Source organism: Chelonia mydas, chromosome 4 (genome assembly GCF_015237465.2).
Source record: "Chelonia mydas isolate rCheMyd1 chromosome 4, rCheMyd1.pri.v2, whole genome shotgun sequence".
Lineage (NCBI taxonomy): Eukaryota > Metazoa > Chordata > Testudines > Cheloniidae > Chelonia > Chelonia mydas.
Window position 1 is genome coordinate 20,890,624 of NC_057852.1, and position 25,641 is coordinate 20,916,264.

The window sequence follows — 25,641 nt, forward strand, 5'->3', positions numbered from 1 at the left end:
ATATAACCATATGTCAGCTGTATTAATTCTATCACAATCTCATATCAGTGCAGCCCTCTGCATGACTCATACACTGTGTGTGTTGGGAGACAGACCTCTTTGTAATAACCGGAGGAAGCTTAGGACTCAAGTGCTCTTCTGGATGCCTCTATTTTCAAATGTTATGTGGAAAATAGATAATAAAAATAAATAGAGCACAGAATGGGGAATATGTTGCTCCTAAACTGCTGACATTACCATGCCTTGACGTGGAGGGATTAAATAAAAGGAGAATATTGCACCTATTTTGTAGTGGAAAACTGAAAATATTTCATATGTAATTTTTTTTAAAACCACAAATTGGAAATTGGAGATAATCAATTTTTAAAAATTAATATACGCACTGAAAATTTTCAGGAAAAGAACTGAGAATTTGATGAAATGCAAAGGAAAAAAGGTGATTGTTTTAAATTAAAATGCACACCATATTTATCTGTTTCTGAGTCCTATCTAGCTGACAATAGGCTACTAATTATTTTTGACTGACATCAATGGCAGCATGAATATGTAGGTGGTTTTGTTAACAATGGGACCATTGGTTCACGTGTCTGAAACATAGCACTGAATATTTACCTCTGCTTTCCTTTAGGACAAAATATATTGCACTTCTTAAATTTAGGATGGCTGAAAACCATACATAAGAGCACTTACGAGATATTTGAAAAAGTCTGCTGAAGCACTCTTTAATTTTTTGTTGTTGTTTAGAATTTATATACAGGACTGATACTTGGCAATGCAATGAAGGAGGCTGCCATTTTCACTCTCACTTACTATTCAGGTCACAAGCCACTTGGCATAATACTTTATTTAGGTGAAGCAAGAGCTTTGTGTATATTCTGCACTTCAATGTTGATTTTGCAATTCAAAAAGCCTTTTTAATAGTGATGTCCATATTTATTGTGTAAATTTGTAAATAAAACTATATATATATCAGAGGGTGGCTGGCTCGCCCTGTACATGAAGTAGTTCCAGCTTCCCTGTGCCAGAGCAAATGCTCCCACTCTGGCCGGTTAAGAGGGCAGGGCAACACCTGAGGTAGTAAAGGACAGAGAGAATCTGAGGGGCAGAGACCCCTTGGAGACAGAGGGACCTGGTGAGTTCCTCAGGAAAGAGGCAGGTGAGAGCTACCAGGGGACTATGGAGGGTCCTGGAAGGAACCTGTAGGTGGTTCCTGGGGAAAGACGGAAGGCAATAGAGCAGCAAAGAAGGGTTTGCTGGCTGACATCCCAAAGCCAAAGAGCCAGGGCCAGACAGCAGCAGCAGGAGTCTCCTGCTTACTTCTAAGCTGGAGAGATGTAGCCAAGGGCCAGAGAGCTCTGAAGGCTGCAGAGCATCAGAGGAATTTGCCCACTGACATATCCAGGGCCAGAGTGCTGGACCTAAGGGAACAGGGAGAGGGAGGGATGCTTCCCTGGTGAAGATCATTTCCCAGCAGAGAGTTTGTGCGGAGTTACCACTGAGAAGAGTGGGCTCACACTCCAGTTGGAAGTGTTGGGGTGGCCATCTTGACAGAGGGACAGGTGAGACTGGTGAGGAGCCTCGAGTGTGGCAGAAGATGCTGGCTTGTGGAATGTTACGTCGTGGGGTTTTGAGGATAATATGCACTGGGATGATAGATGGACTCTGTGGAGGACTTTTGTTATGAACTGAACTGTACTATAGTTTTGATAATAAACTGGCCCCACAGAAGGGCATTACTGAAGCAAGGGGGCCTGAAGTGGAGTTCTTGGGTTACCTGAGAGGGCACACTTGTGCCACAGCCTACCTCAGGAGTGTGCCCCTCGGTGGGGCTGCCATTTGACAGTACCATATTATTGTTTCATAAAAACTAGAGCAATAATAAATATTAACTATGGTAGCTCTCTCCTTTGTCTCCCACAGCATCTTCTGTGTAGATTGTAGATCTCTCTAAATGTTGTCTCTGGTAGATTATAAACTCTCCAGGGCAGAGATTGTCTTAATATCTGTGCCTTTTACCAAGTCAAGTGTCTGGTCAGTGCTGAACAAATACATAACTTTGTCCTAGAATTGCTTTAAATATATGTTTATCTTGCTAAAATTATGTAATGCGCCTCTTGCTTTAAATTATACAGTTGTTACTAACACATGTTCACTGTACAATAGTTGATTTGTCCAGTACAAAGAGTGTCATTACCACATTATATATACAAACAGTGCAGATTCATTACTATTCACTACTTTTTTCTGTTGTTATTTATTTGCATTACAGCAAGGCCAGTGGCCCACATTAGGATGATTTGTTGTGCTGGGACATGTACAAATATGTAGGAAAACACATTTCCTGCTCTGAGGAGCTTACAATGATTGACATTTTAAGATGACAACCTCATATGTTGTGTACATAGGTGAAAGTCCATTGGCAACCCAAAAGCCAGTGTTTGTGATCCTAAGCTTTTCACCACCTTCAAAACTATGCGCCTTTTAAGACTTGCAGCATTGGAATGCCCTGCTGCATTTCAGAATGTGTTCATCACCATCAAGTGTCATAATCTTATCTATGTATACTGGGGCTTAATCTTAAATGAAGAGTAAAAACTAAATGAAAAAGTTAGAGGAGCATTAATAAGATTTTTGCAAGTCTTTTCCCATAGTGGGATTTGCTGCTCTGACTGTAATGACCAGGGCAAAGGACAGTTCAGAAGTTCTCCAAGGCAAGGAGGCTAATTGAGTCCATAGCTGAGCTTAGTTGTCAAAAATGTAAATGTGCAATAATGCACCTAATTTGGGCGGGGGAAAGGACCACCCTGTTTCAGAATGTCAAGTTCATGACACCCACTTAATACTTGAAGGATATACTGTCGAATTTCCAGAACTGTCCCTTCTTTAAGTTTACAGATTGTTTGTGTTGTATTACAGATTCATGTTTATTCTCTTGGTATGACCCTTTATTGGGGAGCTGACCATGAAGTCCCTCAAAGCCAAGTAAGTATTTTTTTAAGACTTCTTTTATAAAATCTCACCATTTTAAAGTTTTAAAATGGGGTTTGTTTGATAACCTCCTCCACGTTTCTAAAAAAACAGAGTAACAGGGCAAGGTAAACCCTTGGGATGCTGGTGGGACTGGTGAGACTAAGTGAAAAGCAGGAGTTTTTACATAGTTTGGGTTTTTGTAATTTACATAATTACAAGGTGCTTGTGAGAGGGGAAAGATGCCCCAAGGAGCAGAATTTAGGGCTTGTTCCTCAAGCCCTCACTCATGTGAGTAGTTCCATACATATAATGGGACTATTCTAATGAGTAAGAGCAGCAGAATTAAGCCTTTTGGGGCATGAACCCAAGAGGTACAAGAACTTGCAACTCCCATTGCAGTCATTTTGCAGTCATGGGGGGTTCCAGGTTCTCAGTCTTCCCAGGATCAGGCCTAAATATGTAGGGTTAGAGGTAAAATATTATTATCTGAAGTAGTTTCCTCTTGAATACTGAGGCTTGGTGGCTGAACTGTGGACTTCCAAGTTATGGGTACTTAAAGGTGAGCTTACTAGAGTCTTACTGCAACAGACAAGAGAAAGACTGTTGATGTATTCTGTGATCCTGCAGCTGCAGAATTTGTCACTGAATTCACTCCTAACCATAACGCCGCTGAGAGCAGGGGGTTTTGCTGTAGAATTAAAGACTTTTTTACCACAGAATCCACAGAGCTTTGCTTGTAGTGAAGCAGCTTGCTTTGTCCATTATGAGACAAAACTACTATTCTTCTCTAATTAATACTCTTCACTGTTTCTATTCTGGTTGTTTGCTTCTTTATTTTTCTTGATTAGGGATACCGTAGTGTTGGTTTGAAGCGGGGAAAGCACTGGCATTGTCTTCCACTTTGAAGTTATGTGAAGTCAACTTTGCCCTTATGTCTCCCAATGAACCACAGCTGTTTGAGGCTTATAAAAAACAACTTGCTTGTATATCATGCTGTGAACCTATCAGAAGAAAAATCGTATATCTGTTTTATTAAGGGATTCTAAAGTGGGTTGCTTTTTGTTTGTCATATTGAAATTTCTTTAATGCTGTATAGTAAAAAAGTATTTGTGATTTACTTAAAAAGATACTAACCACTGTGCTCCATTTGGCCCGAATATAATTTCTGTGAGCCTAAGGTAGGCATGTTTGGGTGAATTCATTACATGACTGCCTCTGAAGGGAGAGTACTTGTTGAGAATAGGGAGTAGACTTCTTTGCTGTTGACTTGCCAGCATCTTCAGACACAGTTATGGCCTGGTTAGAGCTTAACCTCATTGCTCAATTTGATTATCTCGTATACAGTATGTGCACCTGTCAGAACTCCTTCAGTCAGGTTTGGGAGGATTTACTCTTTAGCATTTGACTCATCTTCTTCCAGAGCTCTTTCATCTTAGGAAACAAAAAATAAAACAAAAAAAAAAACCCACACAACAACTACACTTCAAGTCAATAGCTGAAATGGTTGGAGGAGACTGAAAAATTAGGAGTCTGTATCCAGAAAGTACATTCAGTGATGAGGTAGGGATATGCAGATATTATACGTTTGGCCTGACTCCTGCTCAGATGTGGGTGAAAAAACAGGTTTCAGCACAAAACTTACTCAGCTGCTAAAAGATGTATTATTATTACTATTAATTAAATGGAGAAAGCTGTTGATACAGTGTTATGAAGAAATAAAGGGAGAGATTTTCAAAGGCAGTGACGGCAGTTACTCCTTTGATTAGGATTCAAGCACTGACGTATTTCAGCCCTAATAGCTGAATTTTTGGGAAAAACTAGCTATTGAACATAGGGATTTATAATGAATGCTTTCATTACTGTAACTGTATTGTGGCTTTGGTGATATTATAGCCTAAAAAAGAAAACCTACAATTTTAAAAACCATTATTTCCTCCCAAAACCAAAGAGTTATCTAGTTGCATGCAGGGATCATTTGGTTAGAATGGAAAAACAAAGCATGCTCTGAAGAGTTTCATCCAGAAGTTCATTATGCTGTGCTAACGGACTCTTTGGGTGGTTACAGATTGTCATTGACTTCTTCATTCAAAGCACATGCTTCTGGCGTTTACAAAGTGTCATCTCTTTCATGATAGTATTGATATATTCTGTAACTACTAGGATATTTTTAGAAAAATGTATTCCTTCAATATTATTTATATAACCATAGCACCTTGAGATGCCAACAGAGATCATGGCTGCATTGTAGTAGGTGAGTTCCGTAATAAGAGTCAGTCCCCATTCCGAAGAATTAACACTTTAAATAGACAAGACTGACAAAAATGTGAGAGTATTATGAACCCCATTTTACCTATGGCAAACTGAGACTCAGAGAGAGGCTGTAACTTGCCCAATGTCATCCTGCTAGTTTGTGGCAGACCTGGAATTGATTCCCAATCCTGTGCCTTAACCATGAGATCAAAGACCAATTATTATTATTTATTATTTGTATTACGGTCATGCCCTAGAGCCCATGGACCGTGACCCCATTGTGCTAAACATTGTACGAACATAGGACAAAAAGACCATCCCTGCTCTGAGGGGCTTGCGATTCTTTCCTTCATTCTGTACGTTAAAGGTAAGGGCCAGATTGTGGCTGACCCCATGTGGGTGTACAAGTTGGGGGAAGAGGATGCAAAGATCTCCCTGCTCTTTTGGGCTCCACTTCTGGGACTACGCCCAATCCCCTGTCCTTTATATGCTTGATGGTCAGGATTTGAAGAGTCCTAGTGTGGGTAATGACACTAGATTCCATAAAGGTAAAGACTGTGACTCTACTCCTGCATACGCATCGTCCAGCAGAACAGGGATTATATGGGAGAGAGCAAACTGTGCTCATTAAAAGGATGGATCATCTGCTCCCATATGCCTGAGGGGGTGTGCGTTGCTACACAGCAGTTCTGTAACCCCTGGCTCAGCCCTGGCTGTCGCTTATAATATACCCCTACTATAGACTGCTTTTTTCTTTGTCTCGTGTGTGTGTATGTGTAATATCAGTATAGATTGCAGAATGTTTTTGTAATGGGGAAAGTGTTGTGGGCTTTTCCCTTTTCCTTCATTCTCAAAATCAGCTGACCTGCTCTACTTTATAATCTGAAGAAATGGGAGAAAGAGGGGGGTGGAATCACCCTGAGGCAGAGACCAGGTATGGATAATTTCAGCCCAAAAGGTGAATGTTTTAGAAAGTTACGAGCTACTGAAGACAGAAAGGTACAATGGAAACATGGAGGGAATTGGCTATAGCTGTTGTGAGCACTTCAGCTACTTTAAAAAGAAAATCAACTGTTGTCACCCTAGAATAGATCAACTTTCATCTGGTAGATTTATCTTACCCTACTGTAAGTATGTGGTAAGTGCTAGTAGCTAACATTCCAGTAGAGCTCAAAGGTCTAGCTTTATAAAAAGTTAAAATACTTAAATCTTCACCATTTAATTTGTCTTTAATCCTGGAAGCTTTTCCATTGTAACACAGATGTAAGATGTACAATTTATAAATCTTTGTTGATGTTCTTAGCTGATGGATATGTTGTTTTAGGTTCTTTGCTGTGTATCAGGTTTCATGCAAGAATGATTTCTGTGATTTGAGAGAGAGAGAAAAACTGTTCCCATAAAAAAAATGTATTGAAAGACAATAGTGCCTATTAGTGTGTATATGGTAAAAGCCTATATTAATGCTGTATGTTAAATGAGGCTGATGCTGAACAAATTTTTATAGTAAGCTTAAAAATAAATGGAAAGAAATACTGTGAAACTTAATGTGCTCAGTAAAGAACAACACACGACAGGGCATGTATTTCTTTGATAACCGCCCACCTTGGGTGCGTAGTGAGACACAGTGCTGAAGGCCAAGTGTCTGCAGTATCTGGGAAGTGGTGTTATCACTGACTACTGCATAGCTTGGAGTGTTATTCCACTTAGAATATGATAGGATTGACTGTTTGGATGGGAAGAAATTAAGGCTAAATAGTTCCCAACCCTATGGGTGTTGTCCCATAATTGCAGGGCTTCACTTATTTAGCCAATTACTTTGCTCCCTGAGTCCTTACCCTTTTCTAATAATATCTAAAAACTTTTCTGGACTCTGGAAAGAATTTTTAAATATTTGATAATCTTGATAATAAATGCCATCTCCAATATAATTGCTAGCCATAAGGGACTTGGCGAGTCAATCCTACACCTTTCTGGAATATGCAAGTACAAATCCAGTTGAAGTAAAATCTTGGACTAGCTAAAGGATTATAGAAGCCTTTTTAGTATACTTGTCAGATCTCATCAGCAAGTTCCTGCAAATACTGTCTCCAGGCCCCTTATAGTTAGCAGTTACAATGAATATAGCTATTATTCAAGACTGTCTGTGTTTTAAAAATATTAATTAGCCCTAATGTCCTTGGTAGACAAGTATTATTATACTTGGTTTACAGATTGTGTGAATAGCCCAAGATGAAACAGGCTAGTGACAGAGCCAGCATTTAGATCTAGGATCCTGAATTGCAGTCCCCTGGATAACCACTAGATCATACTGCTTTCCCTACCAATGAGTTGTGTTTGAGATGGAGCATATCAGGTGGAATTTTCAGAAGTACCAAAATGAATTAGTATTGAAGCTTTAGAAAATCAATCCATTTGCATATGTGTTTGATAGATATTTAAGTGTTGTTTTTTTTTTTTATTCCTCCTCTCCTTTGTAATCAGCCTATCAAGCTTGGGGATCACCTAAACAGCATACTGCTTGGCATGTGTGAAGATGTCATTTATGCCCGTGTGTCTGTACGAACGGTTCTGGATGCCTGCAGTGCCCACATAAGGAACAGTAATTGTGCACCTTCTTTCTCATATGTGAAACAGTTGGTTAAACTGGTTCTGGGAAGCCTCTCTGGGGTAAGTGTTTACAAGCAGTTGAGCAATAACTGAGAATTGCAAAAACATAGTGAAGAAATTGGTTCAAAGTCTCTCTCCAACCATTCTTGCTTCTTGTTTGTAATTTTTCCCAACTTATATTAAAGGGACACTCAGTCTAAAAATTACACTTCTGTCTGAATGTATTTTACCTGCTTTTATCACAAGCAGCACCAGAAAGAGCAATTACTGAAAGATTAACGGAAAACATTGTGTTCTCTAATTTTTGTTAGTTTACTTTATGCATTTGGCAACACTATATATCGTCAGTTTTGCAGTTTCCCTGGTAAGGTCAGTTTCTCGTTGTGTTGAGTCTTCCACACAGTAATGGGGAGATACATTTTTTTAAAAATAGGAAATTGTGATTATAAAAAACAAAAATTTGAATAGATGCTATGGGGCAGGTGTTGAACACACTTGTTTTAGCTAACTGGATTTCGCATATGCTTTTTAAATTCTGTTATGGACAGTTGTTTATTGAAGGAAATAAGGGAATCTGTCACCAGACTTCCGAGTTCTTCTGTGATTCTACCCAGCTGTCAGCCATTATTACTGACAGGGAATTCATATTATTATGCCACACGCACTTGCTATTTTCATATGTAAAAGAAACTACATTAATTTATCTCACAAAGTTACCATTCCTGACTGGCAACCTCTCCCTTCGCTACAATGTTACAACATATTCATGGGCTGGTTAAATAATTTTAGGACTCTGAATAGAAATGGAACTTACTAACCGTTAATGGTGCCAAACAGTACTTCTCCCAGTATTTTTCATTTATAAATTATCTCTAATGGCAATCAGACAACTCAAGCAAAGTATTTCTACAGAATTGCTGGACCATAGGTCTTGGATACTGTGGTTCTGATTCACTGCTGTGTTACTACAGTATTATACTGCTTCAACCCTTTGGAACTCAATGAGTTATTACACTGGTGTAAAAATGGCTCCCTGGACACATGCCACCAGTATGATCACAGAAAAGTACATTGCTTGACATCCTGTTTCTTGTGATGGGAGAGTCCAGTGCTGTCAGGGCCTTTCTAATCTGGTTGGTAAATTGCTGCATGAAGAGATACGACTCTGGCTCAGTTGAATCTCCAGCCATCACTGATTCCATACCCACGGGCCCTCCAGAGAGTGTGCTGTGGGGCATACTCTGGTCTCGGTCAGCCTAAGCATGGCAGCTGAGTCTGTCTCTCTCCAGTGATCATCAATGTGGTATCTGCGCTCCTCCCTGGTAACTCAATGTAGCTGTTCTTCTACAATGCAGAGCAAGAGGCAGTAATTGAGACAATCAGGCCCCAGCAGATTCAGAGCTTTTAAAATAGGGTTGGACTCTGACCTAGATAGAGAAGAACCAGTAGAGTGCAGAGCACTAGTGTGAGTGGTCTTGTATGATGTCTCTTTCTTAGCAAGTGAGTTGATCTGTGTTGTATCAGTCTTAATTGCCATATGGCTTTCATAGTCAGTCCCAGCTAATAGTGCATTAGAGTAGCATTAGCCTGGAGGCAACAAAGATGTAAATGACTTTCACCAGCCCTTTATCTTGGCCAGCATCGGTGGAGAAGATAGTAGTGGCTGAAAATGCTTATCTGGAAGTTCCAGGATCAAAGGTGAATCCATCAAAAGCCCGTTTGTGCACCATCTTAATAAGTGGGAGGGGTGTTAAAAAAAACTTCAGTTGAGGTGTTGCTTGTTGAGATTCTGCTAGTTCTTGTGTTTCCCTCTACCAATCAACATCACCTATGTTTTGCCTGAACAGAGTCTTAGCCAGCTATCTTTCATCCATCTCCCTGTTTCACCAAGTCATTGGAATATCTGAGACTACACTGTTCACACTAAGCAAGAAAGGAAAATAGAACCGGGTATCATCAGAATGTTGGTGACCTTGTGGTGCAGTTGTTTTCTTTATGCTTTGGGCTAGTCTTCACTCCCCAGTTTCATTCCAGTGTACGCAAATAGGTCCCGTTGCTGTTTGTTTCTGTACATATCTTTTGAAAAGTTGACTTAATGATGTACATACACTATTTATATATGGAAACTATGCTGCTCTTGCTCAGGATTATATAGAGCATCCAGTTTAGAAATGTGTTCCTGTACATATCTGTTGACCCTGATTAGGCATTGTTGTACTGTAAATGTTTCCTCTTGAACTGTATAGAAAATCATCCATTGAAATGTAAAACATTTTAAAATGTCATTGGGTGCATTTACTTTTTAAAATATTTTGTAAAGGGTGAGTGGGGAGATCACTGATTGAATCTATTTAATATTAGTTGGGGTGCATTGTAATTGTACTAGATAGAAAGTAGTTTGATTTTTCACAAGCTTCAATGCTAATTCCTTAGTTAGTTTCTAATTTACAGAAAGGCTAGGGTAAAAATTATCAGTGCAATTTAAAGAGATTCTTTGAATTATTTGTGTGCAAGTATCCAGAATCAGATAAATATATGTATTGAATTAACTTTTTTTTAAAAGTGTGGAAGTTGCGATAAAATATCTCAAGAGTTGGAATTTCCTTTTTTGTTCTTTGAATTATGGAAACACTGAAGGAAACATTTTTCTGAAATTATTAAAGCTACTGTATGGGCATCCAACATAGCTACTGTGGGTACCAGCCTAAAATGTCATCCATAAGCTTGCATTTAATAGTAGGTACAAACCATAACGTGGCAAATTAACCCTGAAAATGCACATCATGGAATATCTAAAGCTATTTTAATTCTTCTAGTTCCAATTTACTGTAATAGAACATATTTATGTTGTAGATTTATGGAGTTATTTTCTGTTTATTTGGGGGGGAAAGTATGCCAAACATGTATTGAACAAATATTGCTAAAGTGATACTAATAAGGGAAGGGTTCCTAAAAGATATCCCTGGGGGAAATCCAAATTGATAATCCCAATTCAGTGAAGAAATTCTGAATTTCCACAGACAACCTAATGTAAATATTGGATATTACTTCTGTTGAACGTTTATTTGCCTGAGAAAGGCAATGTCCTGCTAAATGTGCTAGCCTTTTGTCCTGAAATATCCAGTCTTCATGCTAACGTGGTCTTTTCAGAACACTTGACTTTGTATTACTGCCTGTTTACAGGTCGATCAGCTTTCCTGCAATGGAGAAAGAAAATTACAGACAGACAGAAGCCAGGCCATTCGGGATAGGCTGAGAGGGAAGGGACTTCCCACAGGTAAATGCTCCTTGGTGGTCAAGATGATGAAAGCCTTGTGGAAGAAATCTAGGATTCTTAGCCAGCCAAATGACTGTCCCATTGATAGCAGGTGAATAAGAATTGTGTAGAACATAATTTTTAAAGACATGCAATCAAACTGTGTGTTGAGCTTGGGCTCACTCACATGCCAGGTATCTAGAGTGAGATATTTGATAAAGAATAATTAACCACTGGAACAATTTACCAATTCGCCATCACCTGAAATTTTTAAATCAAGACTAGATGTTTCTAAAAATTATGTTCTAGGTCAACCAGAAATTATGGGTTTGAACCAGGACTCATATTTTTCCTGCATCGTACAGGAGTCCAGACTAAATTATCATAATGGTCAATTCTCGCCTAAAAATACATGCATGCAAATGTAGTATCTCGCTACCAGCAGTTGCTACTCACTTCTCAAACAGGGAATAGACACAATTGCTTAGATTTATCATTTCACAGAAGGTACATAGGGTGTTCAACTCTTCACATGTTACTGTCAGTCTTTGCCCATCTGCCACTACCAAACAGGGTACAAAAGTATTTTACTCTCTGTTGTTCAGCTCTTATATATTTTACTTTTGTGTTGTTTAAAAAACATAGTAGCCTGGAAGGGATTACAAGCATCAAGATAGCTACTAGGATCGCCAGTAGTGCTAGAAACCACAAAGAAGGCAAAACTAGGCAGGACCATGGCCCTGCAACCATTCTTTACTGACTGGAGCTTCAGGGCTAGGTGCTGAGAGGGAATGGTAGGCTTCTCTTCCAAAGAAGTTTCTCTTAAGAGCCCTCCTTTGCTGATTTTTTTTCCTGCTGTCCTCTATTGGCAGTATGCCTTTAGGAACAGTTGATGATGCAGTATCCCTTCTTTCTCACTCTCGCGCGTGCCCTACTGTCACTGGTTTCTACAGCCATAATATAGTACTGTACTTAGTACCTTAGTTTTTTTTGCAACATTTGTTTGTTTCCCTACCACCACAAGAAATAGAATTGTCCTTAACTTAAAATCTCTTCTTCTCAAGTGAGTGTGTATTTCCTATTTGTTTGGATTGTTTCTTTTTGTTCATATACACACAACTTATAAGACTGTCTTTAGCAGAAGTAATTTTATGTCTTTACAGTCTTAAGCTTTGTTGTTAACATAGTTATATTTGGGTTTTACTGCTTAACTTCAGAGATTGGTACTATAACAAGCCACCTTGTTATAGCATCTTCATGGGTTTCTGGCTCAGTTCTAGTGTGCAATAGTATCTGTTTAATTTCTAGCATGTCCTCTCTCTAGGGAATATGCCTTGTATTTGCAGGGGAAGGATGAGATAATCTAACAGGTGTTTTCCCACTGTAACCTGTGTGATTTATTTGTAAAACAACATAGGACAGGATATTCTTCCGCTTACCCTGCTTTCTCTGCATCACTTGGTACATATGATACCTGCTCCTCTGAACTTGTTGAGAAGGGAATTTTTAAAAAAATATTTACTCAGAAAGTTCAGCTGAAATGCAGCATCTGGCTCCCTGAGGTTCTGCAGAGTTAAAGGTTTGGCTGGCCACTTTGCCCTCACTTGGCTTCATACCCTGCGTTGTACGCTCCAAGATGCCAAAAATAACAGGATTCTTTTAGTGCTGATTTATCTTGCGGTCTCCTGGAGTGAAGAAGAGTGTTCATTAGGATTTCCTTGAGGTGGAAGAGTCGACGTTACACAGCCACTCTCTGTAAGCAAGCTCACCACCCTCAAGTTGGTAAGGGACTCTTGATCCAAGTCAGTACTCCTCTTCTGTGCCATGTCCCCCTATCCAGGGGATGTCACATTGTCTAATGAGCCCATGCTATTTACATCCCCACACGCACCAAGTGCATGTAGTGCTTTATGGAAGGTGCTGGACTGACAGCCCTGGAAACTAAAGTTCTCTATCCACAGAGCAAGTACATCATGGTAGCAGCAGGTACTGTGATGATAAGGCTCATATAAGAACCTGGTTAAATAGAAAGTAGTGTATAGTCCTCACTTAACGTACCTCAACCTGAGAAGGAGGAGTGACAATGTGATTCAGTGACTATGTCCTTTCAGTCCTTGCCCTTCTGTAAGATCTCCACCAGCAATGCAATTGTAGGGATTTTTGTGATATGGATGTGGGATGAGAGGTGGTTGAGACCTCCAGTATATTTCATATAGACCACCAGCCAGCTTTCAGATGGACCAGGTTTGAGCCAGTTATACGTAGGTGATGAAATGCTCACTGTCTCGTTATAATTCCCTGGAGCCATTCCATTATGCAAAGACCTAAAGTGTTGTTGATCCTTCCCAAGATTACAAAATACCCACCTCTCAAACCACACCACAGAAAGAGAGAAAAGAAGCTTTCTGAAAAAAGAGTGAATGAAAGAGAAGAGAAGACAGGAAAAAATGAATAAGCAAAAGAAGTGGAACCATCCTTTGGCTCCCATACATTCAGATGACAAGCACTTAGAATGCTTTGGGTGCTGTATAAATGCTTGACATCATTTTGAATGTCCAGGCGTCACTGTTGTAGAGTGAGCAAAATCCATTCACCTCCCTCAAAATCTGACTCTCAAAGGATTAATTCAAGAAATAGTTCTTGTGTGTCTCTTTCCCCTCTCTGGACAGATGGTGCTATCAACTTGTGAGAGTGTATTTCAGCTACCAAACCCACTTCTGTGCTAGGCTGGTGTTATATGGATAATGTTCCCCCTGGCTATAAAAACTTTTACTCCTGGGGGGATTCTGCGTGACTGTACACCAGCAGAAAATGCCCCATCCCTCCCGCCCCCCCCCCCACAGAATTCCTGTGCTTCCCTGCAGAAAATGGCAGGGAACCAAAGGGAAGCTGCGTGTCGGGGGTGGGGGGGCTCTGATGGGTTCCCACTTGGAACCGGGGTACCACTGAGCCCACCTGACCCACCAGCCTGAGCTCCCTTTACACTGTACTGCTGTGATAGGCTCTCAGTCCCCTTCCAGCGCACATACAGGTGGAGACACACCCAGCTGCACCTTCACACAGATGTTGAGATCCGCTCTGCATGGGAAGGCTCAGCTAAGGAACTGCCCAGTTACTCAAGTGCACACACCCCTTTGAAGGGTCAACCCAAAATTATACTGTCTTGCACTGCACAGAGAACTGTGCAGCGTAAGCTCATGAAATTCGCTCCCTCTCTCAGTTCTGTCCTTGTTTCTCAGGTGTTTCCAGCAATCTTCTCAGGTGGGGAGTCAGTGAAGAAGAACCATGATGAGGTCACTCCCCAGTCTTAAATAGCTTTTGCATATGGTGGGTACCCTTTGTCTCCAGGCTTAGTTGGTTCCCATGCCTTTCCGTGGAAAAACACTGGTATTCCAAGATGGAGTCCAGGGCTGGGTGACTTGGTCACATGTCCCTGTAGGGCCACAGCAGTTATGTCTAGGAGGCTGTTTGTAGCATCCTCAGGAAGGCTCACTGATGGGAGATTAGCATCTTCTAAGACCTATTGTTCTCCCTAATGGCCCTTCCCAGCTCGCCATCTAGACTGAGTGCATTCTGCCTGGTGGGCGTTCTCCAGGTCTAAACACATTTGTAATAGATGCATAGACAATATTCCTAACTTCATGATCCTTGCATACAAATAGGATAATCATATTCAGTAAATCCTAACCTTTTCAATGACATCTCACATGACTTATCTTCTATAAAATACGTCATCGTTATGCCATAATCATATCATAACAATATCTCTGTGAAGAATATGGGGCGTAGTGTCATAGAGGTGACCATGGGCTCAGTTTTTTGGGGGGATTGCCCCCCCCAAACAGAGGTGAGGCATGGTAGGCACACAGGGTTACATGCCACTGCCCTCCCCCCCCCCCCCCCCGCCCCTCATTTCTGCAAGCACGGAGCTGCCCAGCTGGAGGAGGCTGTCTCTCAGCTCTGCTGACTGAGCAGCTGAACGCCACCTCCTGAGTCCTAGTGCCAGTCATGCTCCCCTTCTGTGTGCTGGGAGCCTTCCTGTTTTCTGTGCAACAGTGAGTGCCTGGGGCGGAGCTGGGTAAGCGGGGGAGGAAGAGCCAGTGGGGAAGGAAGGGGGGTGGAATAGGGCAGGGGGAAGGGAATGTGGGAGTGAGGGGAGGGGGATGGAGAAGAATAGGGGAAGCGGGAGCCCAGCATGCAGCATCCCCTCAGCAGCAGCTGGGGCTCCCCCGTTAAGTAGGCCCATTGAACCCTCACCCTGACAAGCCCCACCTCCCCCCACCTAGACCCCTCTGACGAGCCCCTCATACCCAGACCCCACTGATCCTCAACCAGCTGCACCTGGACCCCCACCCATCAAGCCCCACTCCCCCAGCACCTGGACCCGCCCTATTAAGCCCCCCACACCCAGACCCTGCCTGCTGAGCCCCAACCACCTTCTCCTGGATCCCCTGCAGAGTCCCACTGTCCCTGCACCTGGAACCCGCCAACGAGCCCCTGTGCATCCAGATCTCCCACTGAGCCGCCCACACCCAGATTGCCCCCCACAGAAACCTGGATCTCCCCACACTAAACCCTTCCACACTTGGATCCTGCTTGGCTGAGCCTGGACATTCACACTAGCACAGAGAGGCAGGGCCCCGGGCTGTTTCTGGGGCAGGCCCAGCCCTTACACTGTGTCAATCCCCCCAAAAAACTGAGCCCATGGTCACCCCTATGACACTACGCCCCATATTCTTCACAGTGATATTGTTATGATTATGGCATAACTGCCAAGTCCCTGCAGGGCCATCCCTACCCATATGCAAAGCACGCAGCTGCGTAGGGCACCAGGAAACTTGGGGCACCACATTTCCTGGTGCCCTGCGCAGCTGCGTGCTGCTCCAGCCCCTGCTCTGCCTCTTCCCCATAGCCCCTGCCCCTGCTCTGCCCCCGCCCCACCCCCACTCCCCTGAGGACTCCAGCAGCGGTCGAGCCTGCACTCACTGGTGGTGGTAAGTGGAGCGACCCGGCCTCAGCCTGCTCTGCTGGTGAATGCTGAGGGGCGGTTCCCCCCTGCCCACCAGCCCCCTCCCCCGCGGAGGCCTGGGGCTCGTCTTTTCCCCCCTTACCCCCATGGAGGCTTGGGGCACCAAAATGGCTAGGGACGGCCCTAAGTCCCTGTACTGAGGAAGGTGGGGGCTTCAGGGTGATCTCCCATCTCAATGCAGTCAGGGGCCTGTGCTCCCCACTGCCATGCTGGAGCCACATTTATTTCTTGACAAATAAAATTTGCAGAATTTTAAAATATTGTGCCCACAATTTTTAATTTTTTGGCCAGAATTCCCTCAGACGTAAAAAACAAAATAACTGTGTTCTTACTATATTAAGTCCTTTTTCCTTCCCTGTCTTTTAAGAGACGAACCCAGATTCCTTTCTTTTCTCCGTCTGTTGGCTGCTTGTCCTGCTCCCACGCTGGTTTTCCTGCCTGGTCCACATTGTGTTCAAATCTCGAGTAATCTTTTTCTTCTGCCTACGGTGCATGCCCTCCAGATTCCCAGTGTCTTCTCCCGATCCTTCACCTCCTGGTGCTAGCTTTCAGTTCTGTTCTTCAGTACGTCTTGCTCTCAACACCATCTTCCAATTTACAGGTTCTCCTTCTCTTTGGTAGCTGCTGTACCTGATTCCCACCGTATTCAGTTCCTGGGGAATACGGAATCAGGATAGTAACCCTGAATGAGAATAATTCTCGGTTCCAATTTGGCATTTAACCATTTAAAAACTAGCAAGGAGTGAATAGAGATGATTATACAGTAACTTACTGAATGACAACCAGACTGCAGTAGACTCCAGAGAATTTATACCTTTGGTTTTTCTATTTTTATCGCTATGTTCCTTGTTTTGGTTAGATGTTGCTTGTAATTATTAGAATTGGGAGCACTGGCTGTTGGGAGTCTGAAAGGACAGGAAACAGGAAGGAGAGGGGAGGAGTTGAGAGCCTGGGAGAGAGTGCTACAGAGGGTGCAGCAGCAGCTTGGAAAAGAGGTTTCCACTTTGAAAATAAAGTCCTGTTGAAGCTTGTTAGTACCTTGACTGGTCGATACAACAGTTCCTATCATTGGTACTAATTCTGTCAATATCAGTGTAGCTCAGCTTCCTTTAAGGGTAGAGCTTCCAGCCTCTGGCAAAGCAAGTACTTGAATTTAGTACCAATTACATTAATGATAGTCCTGGAGTGAGGAACTTTGAGTAGAAAGCCAATATACAAATGTGCTTTAGAAAAGTAAATAAAGGACAATGTTGTCCTATCTCCTTTTTATATTATACAGTTTATCATTTGTGTGGACTTGAGACTGAATTGTTCAGTGTGGAAGTCATTAGGAAAATTTGTCACACATGGAACTAATATAATATATAGATGTGTCACGAGATATACACTATCAGCTTGAGAATGCTGAAGTGTTGTTATGCACAAATAACTAATTTCTGTTTCCAAAGACGGAATTCATGAATTAGTAGATTGATGTGCTGAATTGAGAAATATGCTTAGGTTGACATTTGTCATGTAATTTCCAGATCTTTCTGCAAAATCTTTGAAAACCATTGGCCTTCTGATCAGTTCACAAGCTAGTTTCCTCAGTTCAAATCCCAGTTGCCATGACATAATAGCTACTGCTGGGCAAATATCTCAAAATATTTCCCACTTCAGTTGTATAAATCAAATATTTTTGCACTCCTAAAATGCATAGAATGTTTTTAGCATTTTCTTTTTCTACGTTGTTACTCCTTTAAAAACAAAACAAAAAACTATTGCTATTTTTTTTTAAATGTGAATATTCACTCCAATAAAAAATTGAATTCACTTTACCTGGTTTGTCTTTGCTACTCTTTTAGATTCCCTGTCCATTAATATTAATATCCTAGTGAATGAATTTCTTGGCAGGGAAAGTGGGAGAAATAAACTTCAAGTAAATATTGGGAAATATTTGCAGATAATGAGTTTTATACTCAAAACCATGAGTATTCATGCCATGGACCTATTTCTTGGCTGTCTGTTCAGCCACCAAGAAACCAAAAATGCAGCCTGATTTTGTGTCCCATCTAAACTAATCTATAGAACCATCTGTGCAGAGCCCTTTTAAAGTTACTGGGGCTTCAGGCACACTCAGGAGCCCATCCACTCACTTATTTAAATCAGGTCCTATCTGTTGAGCTCTAATTGTTAGGGAAATCTTGGCCATTGTCCTCATCTATTTATCTGCCGTGTTGAAACTCTTATCGCTGGGCTGTAAGAGCAAGAGGGAGGAGGAAAAGTGTCTCTTGGAGGACTGTCTTTCTCTCTTTAAAGATGCTTCCTCTGCTTGTTTCTTTTCTCTTTCTTCCCATCCACAAATTTCTCCGACTTACCATTGATGTGTTTAGGATGCTAAGATCAGTGAGCTGTAGCTCACAAAAGCTTATGCTCAAATAAATTTGTTAGTCTCTAAGGTGCCACAAGTACTCCTTTTCTTTTAATTGGGGGTGGGTTATCCAGCAAACTCTCAACCCTCGACTACCCTAAGAGAATATATGGCCACTGTATAAAGTGAGCAATCATTTCTAAGGGACTCGTCAAAGTGAGCAGCCTTATCTTTGTGTGTGCCTGAATGTATTACAGTAGGGCAGGAAATGATTCAGCAGTCCTGGATGAAATCTTAGGTGTCGACACTCTCCATTGAATTGCATGCTATAATTACAAGCTGTAAAAATAGCAGATGCATCCGAAAGGTGATCATTAAAGTGTTTATAACATCAAAGGAACAAATGAGATGACATTTCTATATGAAAACTGTACTGCTTAATTAGTGGTCTCCTGATTATTTTTTTTCTTTCATTTAGCCACTCAGCAAAAACTGTCAGCAAAAGTTTGTAATGTATAGCTGTGCCTGTTTGTTCGGGAGGCAAGGAGATTTTTTTTAATAACCTGTTTTAGTTCTTTTATTGAGGAGAAGAAAAGGCAGCAATCAGTCTGCAAAGAAATCAAGTTACTTGGTGTCCTCCACATATTTGAACTGGCATAATTCATTCTAAACTGTTTCCTGCTAAACCCAAGTTTATTGTTTTTTAGATAACAGTAAATATGGCAGAGTAGTTTATTCAGAAACTTATTCTCTGGCACTGTCATCTTTTTTTCAGCATTAAAAAACCAGAAATGTGTAGGTGGAGAATATCTTCATGAGTCTTGCAAAACAAATAGCAAGCCAGTAAAGGATTTGAAATCCAGGCCCTTTTTTCTTATTTGTGTCACAGTGGTGCTTTGAGTTCCCAGCGGAGATTCGGGTACTGTTAGGCAAACACATAGTAAGAGATGGTGCCTTCCCTGAAGATTTCAGAACCTAAATAGAGAAGACAGACAAAAGGCAAGGGGAGAAATAGTGGCAGATATGTAAAATGACTTGGTGCTGGAACTGACCAGCTGTGTGACCTTCGTCAACTTTTGGTATCCTTGGATATCAAGAGGGAAGCGATGTGACCATTTAGGCATTAGTCCGAGAAGAGCACGTATCTCTCACATATCTCAGAGAAAAGAACAATTATCCAATTAAATTCTAGAAGGGATACTGAGAGGGCAAGTGAGGTTATAAAGCCAAAATGCTGCTTGGTGAAGTGTTAGCAGAATCAATTTCTCAGCTACACAAAATCCTGGAGTTCTTTGCTTCCTTCATAACATCTGTTCTAGTGCAAAACATGTGCAGGGCTAAAAGGTTTGCATTCTTGCCACTTTTTACTCTCAGCTCTTCAAAGAGTAATTTCTCCCAGCTCACGTTCTCTACAAGGAATGCAGGTTTCAGAGTAGCAGCCGTGTTAGTCTGTATTCACAAAAAGAAAAGGAGTACTAGTGGCACCTTAGAGACTAATTTATTTGAGCATAAGCTTTCGTGAGCTACAGCGCACTTCATTGGACGCATTCATTCGTCAACTTTTGGTATCCTTGGATATCAAGAGGGAAGCGATGTGACCATTTAGGCATTAGTCCGAGATACCGTCAGCATTTGGTATCCTTGGATATCAAGAGGGAAGCGATGTGACCATTTAGGCATTTCGTGAGCATTAGCTCACGAAAGCTTATGCTCAAATAAATTGGTTAGTCTCTAAGGTGCCACTAGTACTCCTTTTCTTTTTACAAGGAATGCAGTAACTTTAATCTGTTACTTGGGATTTCTCAACAACAAAAAAAAGGGTGCGGGATGGGGGGGATGTTTCCAGCAAGCAACCCCCAGGCCACATCTGGCTCATTATCTCCTTTCTGGCTCCCAGTCTGCCCCTAAGGGACTGTAAATTCAACTTCTTTTAAGAGCTTCCCCCTCTCATTTGAGTGACTAGCTGCTTGTTTTGTGACAAGGATTTTTCTGTTTGCATCCTGCAATGATAGCTGGTCTGGGAGATCTTTTTAAACTTTAGTGTAATCACTTCCTCTTTACAGAGCTTCCAGTGCCACACTGATAGCTATGTATAGACAAAAGATGTAATCATATGCCTGAATAGGAAAATATATTTTATGTTGGCCAGGGAAAAAAAAAGATAGGGTAAAGTGTTGTTTTAAAAGGCTTGAACTAAATTCACTCAATGAGAATAAATATAGCCTGCATTCTAGAACTGTCAGATAAACTGCATTGACAGCATCCACAGTTACATAACATCTGATCAATTGCCTGTACTGCACAGTTAATGCACCGCTGGAGGCAGACTAATATATGGAGCTTGTTTAGGGCCAGAGTCTGGCACTCATGCTTGGAGGGAAATCAGTGAGACTACTTGGAGAGCATTGTTCTACTTAGTGTGAGTAAAGATGGCAGAATTTGGCCTTTCGGTAGTAATTGTACCACAGAAATTTGCAAATGTGGATATCGTTGCAGGGGAGTTGCAGAGTCAATCTCACTCTTTTTTCCTAGCTCAATGACTATTCATTGTCATTCATAATGACCTAATAGTCATTGGGACAGGGAAAGCGAATGCTTATGTATCCTAGAGGTTAGGGTATTCACCTAGCATGTGGGAGACCTAAGTTCAAATCCCTTCTTTGCATCAGGCAGAGAGGGAAATTGAACCTTGGTCTCCCACCTCCTAGGTGAGTGTACTAACCTCTGTGCTAAAGGTGATAAGGGAGGCTATAATCTGCTGCTCCTTCCCCCCCATCCCTGGCATCTGAGTCTTCCAAGGGTAATTTGGGGGAAAGGCTGAGTGGTCTATCATACGTACTTATATGATCAACATACTTATATGGTCAACAATGAAGTACCTGAATGCCTCACAATTATTCATGTGTTGTCCCTGCAATACCACTGTGAGGTAGGGGAGTACTATCCTTCCATTTTGTGAATGGGAAACTGAGGCAGAGAGCAACTAAATGACTTATCCAAGGTCACACAAAATGTCAGTGGCAGATCAGGAAACTGAAACTAGGTTTCCAGAGTCCCAGTCCACAAATGTAACCACCAGACCATCCATCTTCCATTTCCTGTTAATAATTTAGATTTAGGCTAAGAAGGTCACAGTAAGTATGTCATCTTTCACTCTACTTCAGAGGCACAAAAGTGCACAATCCTGGTCTTATCCAGCCAAATTCCCTTTCTTCTCTGTGTTGGATATTTAATCCTCATATGTGGCTTTCCCTCATAATCTTTCCAGTATTTTAAAGTGGTGATGGTGCACACAGTTAAAAGCCAAGAGTGTACAATAAATAAATAAACTTTCTCCTACAGCTAGAGTGATCAAATCACGAGGATAAAGACCATGTTAAACCAAATCCATAGTGCTGACTTAAACTGAATGGAGGGAAAAGATGTTTTATTTTATGGCAATACTAGCCTCTGTGCTATAATAGACAGCCTACCAATTGATTAGCTGGAGAAATGGATCTGTGGCTATGAAACTGCATGAGACAGATCTGCTATGGCCCTCTAAAGAGTCTTGATATAAGTAGTTTCAAAATAGCATTTCTATAGAGGATAAGAAAAGTGACTGTCATGTGTAAGGGTCAGCATTGTCTACAGACCTAAGCAAGTGTATTCTCATCTTGGTTTGGAATCCTTCTGTGGCTTTGGCCAAGTCACCTAATTTTCCCATCTGTAAAATGGGGTTAATAACTACATCGCTGTAGTGATGACTATTAAACAGCTGCTTGAAAAGAATTACATACTAGTTCAGTCAGTGCTCATTTGGAATTAGCGTGTGTATGTGGTGGGGAAGACCTTAAAGGTACAGTGTGAGGAGACCAGGTGAGAATGATGGGATGAGGAACAAAAGATGAGACTAAGGAGGAAGAGAAAATACAATATAGGGGAGAGCAAGGGGGTGGAGAGCAGAGTAGGAATACGAATTGGGAAGAAAAGAATAGCAGGGAGAAAAACAATGTAGAATGAGTTGCAGAACAGGAAGAAATAAAAAGGAATAAAGACATCTAGGGAGGCAATAAGCAAGAGCAGTGATTTTTTTAACTTTATTATGTTTTTACAGCTGTGAGCTTGTGGGGAAAGGGGTGATATTTTGAGCACTTGTGTTACAATAATATTGCTGTTTGTTCTGTGATCCACAGTGAAATGCAGGAAAGGGGGGGGAATACTTAAAATTCAACGAAAGTGCAAAAAAATCCCAGTTTAGATGAAGAACTGTTCCTTCGCTTTTTTCCCCCCCCCGCTTCAGTATTACAATACAGGCCTCAATGTAAGCTGGTGGTTCTCCATTCCTCTTGCAACAGGGTGGCCTGGTGGCAGACTGAAGATTTAGGAGGATGCAAACAAACATTTACACAACCCTTCCCAAAAATCCTCAGCCCCATCCTGTGCTTTGTGATGTAATCACAGGAGATTGGAGTGAAACTGTTTTGTAGATTAATGTCTAAATGCTAAGGCCAGCACTGATTTCCCTCTGGTCATATGTTAAAGGCAAACACGGGCAGCAAAAGTCAATGTGTGAATCGTTTAAAAATGGTGTTCTAAGCATCCCAATCAGCAGAATGGAATAGCAGTGTGGAAATGGGCGTCTATCAGGCATCCACTTCATGCACTGCTTTCTGTCAAGATAGCTCATCTCCTCTCCTGTCCATATAATTACCAAATGAGTGGCAATGCTGCAGCCATGAGCATTCTCCCAGTCCCTGATGATGAGATATTGGTTAGGGCACTCACTCCTCCTTTCGAGGAAAGATCAAGTGTGCATGGGAGTTAAGGAATGGGAAACATTCCCATATGCTGAGGTCAAGAGTTAGTCTCCTCATTGCTGAGCCTTTGGTTTTAACAGAGCATCTAGTAGGGCTTGCCAGGGAGTCTGTTGTAGGGAGTATTGTACCACCTACTACCTACAATAGACAATCAACGCTTGAGGTTGATGCCCGTCTCTTCCCACTCAAGCTTTCTCATTCCTATATTTGTACAGGTCACAGTCCCTTATGGCACTCTCCGTCAATGTACAATAGACATGCTTGCTGCTGTATGGGAACCTAATTGGTGGTTATAATATGCCTGGACTCAGTGTTTGCTATTATGGCCCCAGTTCAGGAAAGCACTTAAACATGTGCAAGCTTAATTGCCTTCTCGAACAGGGATACTTTCTTGAATTGGGCCTACATGGTTCATAAGTTGTCCTGAAATATAATAAAAGTGTTACATGGGAGTCATAGCCATCCTTTTTTTGGAGGGTGGGGTGGGGGCATTCCTCATTTTCCTTTAACATCATTCTTTCGCTAGATTTACTGCATGCATTTAATTTCAGTTTAGGCAGTCTGATTTGGAAAGTAAAACAATAAGGTGAAGTAATGCAAAAGCAATTTTTCCAGATAAAAATCTGACTTTTAGAATTGAAACTTTGGGGGTGGGGATGGTAAAGTTGGTGATTTCACTTTGATGTGTGTTTCCTCCCCCCCACCCCCAAGAATCTTAAATAAATAGTGAAAATACTGAAATACATTTCTAAAGTTTATGAGTTGACTTGTTGCCAAAGTGCACCCACCCAAGTTTGCATCTGCTGCAGTATTTACACCCTTTCCTAAACCACATTTACAGACAATGCGCGGTGGGGAGAGGGGGCCATTGGCAGCAGCAGACTCACTTGTGGTGGCATTGTGGCCTATGGCCATTTGAAGGCCGTTTATGTGCAAACTGGCTGACAGCCAGCCATTGAACATTTGAGCTAGGCAGGGGCCTTCTGGTAATCAGTGGCACCGATCATCAACAGATGCCCTAGGTAAGATGGTGGCCAGCCATGGGTTATTTTATTTTTTTAATTGAGGCTTAGGGCTTTAACCCTAATTTTGGAATGTTGACTTGGTTGTGTAACAATCAGTTTTGGAATGTTTTTATCCCTTTGACAAAGCCTTGCATTTTAGTATTTTGAATGAGTTGGAACACACAGCAGCTTCTGTGCTGCCTTGAAGACATTTAGTCTCTTCTGAAGCTCAGAACACTAAAATGTTATGACTTTGCAAGGATAAGAAATGCTTATTTTATCATGCCAGGTCTTATTCAGGCCAAAATGGTAACCAGAGAAGAGTAGACAGTCAAAGCTTAGGGGTGCAAATCAGTGAGCTTTCAAAGTGTTTGTAGAAACTCTTAGAGCACTAGATAAAATACAATAAAAAGTAATAGACTCACTGGCAGCTCAGCAGGAGCCTAATGCACAAGTGTGGCTCTTGATGGGGGTTGATCAACTCTGTAACAAAGGGCAGCAGTTCAGATTACAGAACTGTCTTTCACAATAGAAGGTTCAGTGCAGCAAATTACTTTGAGCTCTAGGATTGTTTTCTTTTGTGAAGAGGACTTCAAGGCTGACTCAGAGGGAAGAAATATAGGCTAATATCTCATCTGGGATATTGTTAAAAGTTCGCTCTGAGAGACAACGTGCACTACTATATCTCTAGCTGGGTTGGCAGAAGGATTGACTTGGCTACATGCCAGAGACTGTTTTCAATCCGTTTTTTCCCAGCAGGGATGCTATCATGGGGTGAAAATTGACATGTATAACGTGCGTACACCTCAGGTAGACACCATCCTTGTAGTTTTTAGCAGTATATTTCTGGAGTTGTAATATACATGGGACTAAACTACTCTATGTTAGGAATACATGGTAGGTTTTTTTTGTGCAAATTTCCATAACTTTGTACTGAAAGTTTTCAAATGTTTCTGTATCAAGGTGTATAGAACAGAGGAGTAACAGTAGTTGGATATCGTCTTATCCTCTTGAATATTAGTAACTAGTAGTTCTACCTCTTGAATATTAGTAATTTTTAAATCTTTACACAGTAGTTTTAAGCAAGTGTCATTTCATCCTTAGACTTTGTCTACACTACAGCTTAAGTTGGCATAACTTATGTCCCTCACGGGGGTGAATAAATCAAAAGCACTGATGTGGACAGCACTGTGTTGGTGGGAGAAGCTTCTGCAAGTGCACCACTGTAAACTCTCTAGTGTAGCCATGGCCTTAAATACATAAATATGTAGTTTGTAGGATCAGGCCTTGTGTTATTTAACAAAATGCTTGCATTGGTGAATAGTCCCAAGGATTTTGGTGTGGTTACTTATGGTTGTAGGTACTTCTCCTAGTAG

The 25,641-nt window shown here is 41.5% G+C and overlaps 1 protein-coding gene across 17 annotated transcripts in view; it reads left to right on the forward strand.

Annotated features, from left to right (window-relative positions):
* The window catches only part of PTPN13 (protein tyrosine phosphatase non-receptor type 13), a 184,377-nt gene that overhangs the window by 64,301 nt on the left and 94,435 nt on the right, over positions 1–25,641 (forward strand). For all 17 annotated transcript variants that reach the window (XM_043545414.1, XM_037896821.2, XM_043545416.1 and 14 more), the window contains 3 exons: positions 2,917–2,982; positions 7,702–7,887; positions 11,011–11,104. In XM_043545414.1, coding sequence (XP_043401349.1) covers positions 2,917–2,982; positions 7,702–7,887; positions 11,011–11,104 — 346 coding nt within the window. The remainder of the gene's footprint in view (positions 1–2,916; positions 2,983–7,701; positions 7,888–11,010; positions 11,105–25,641) is intronic.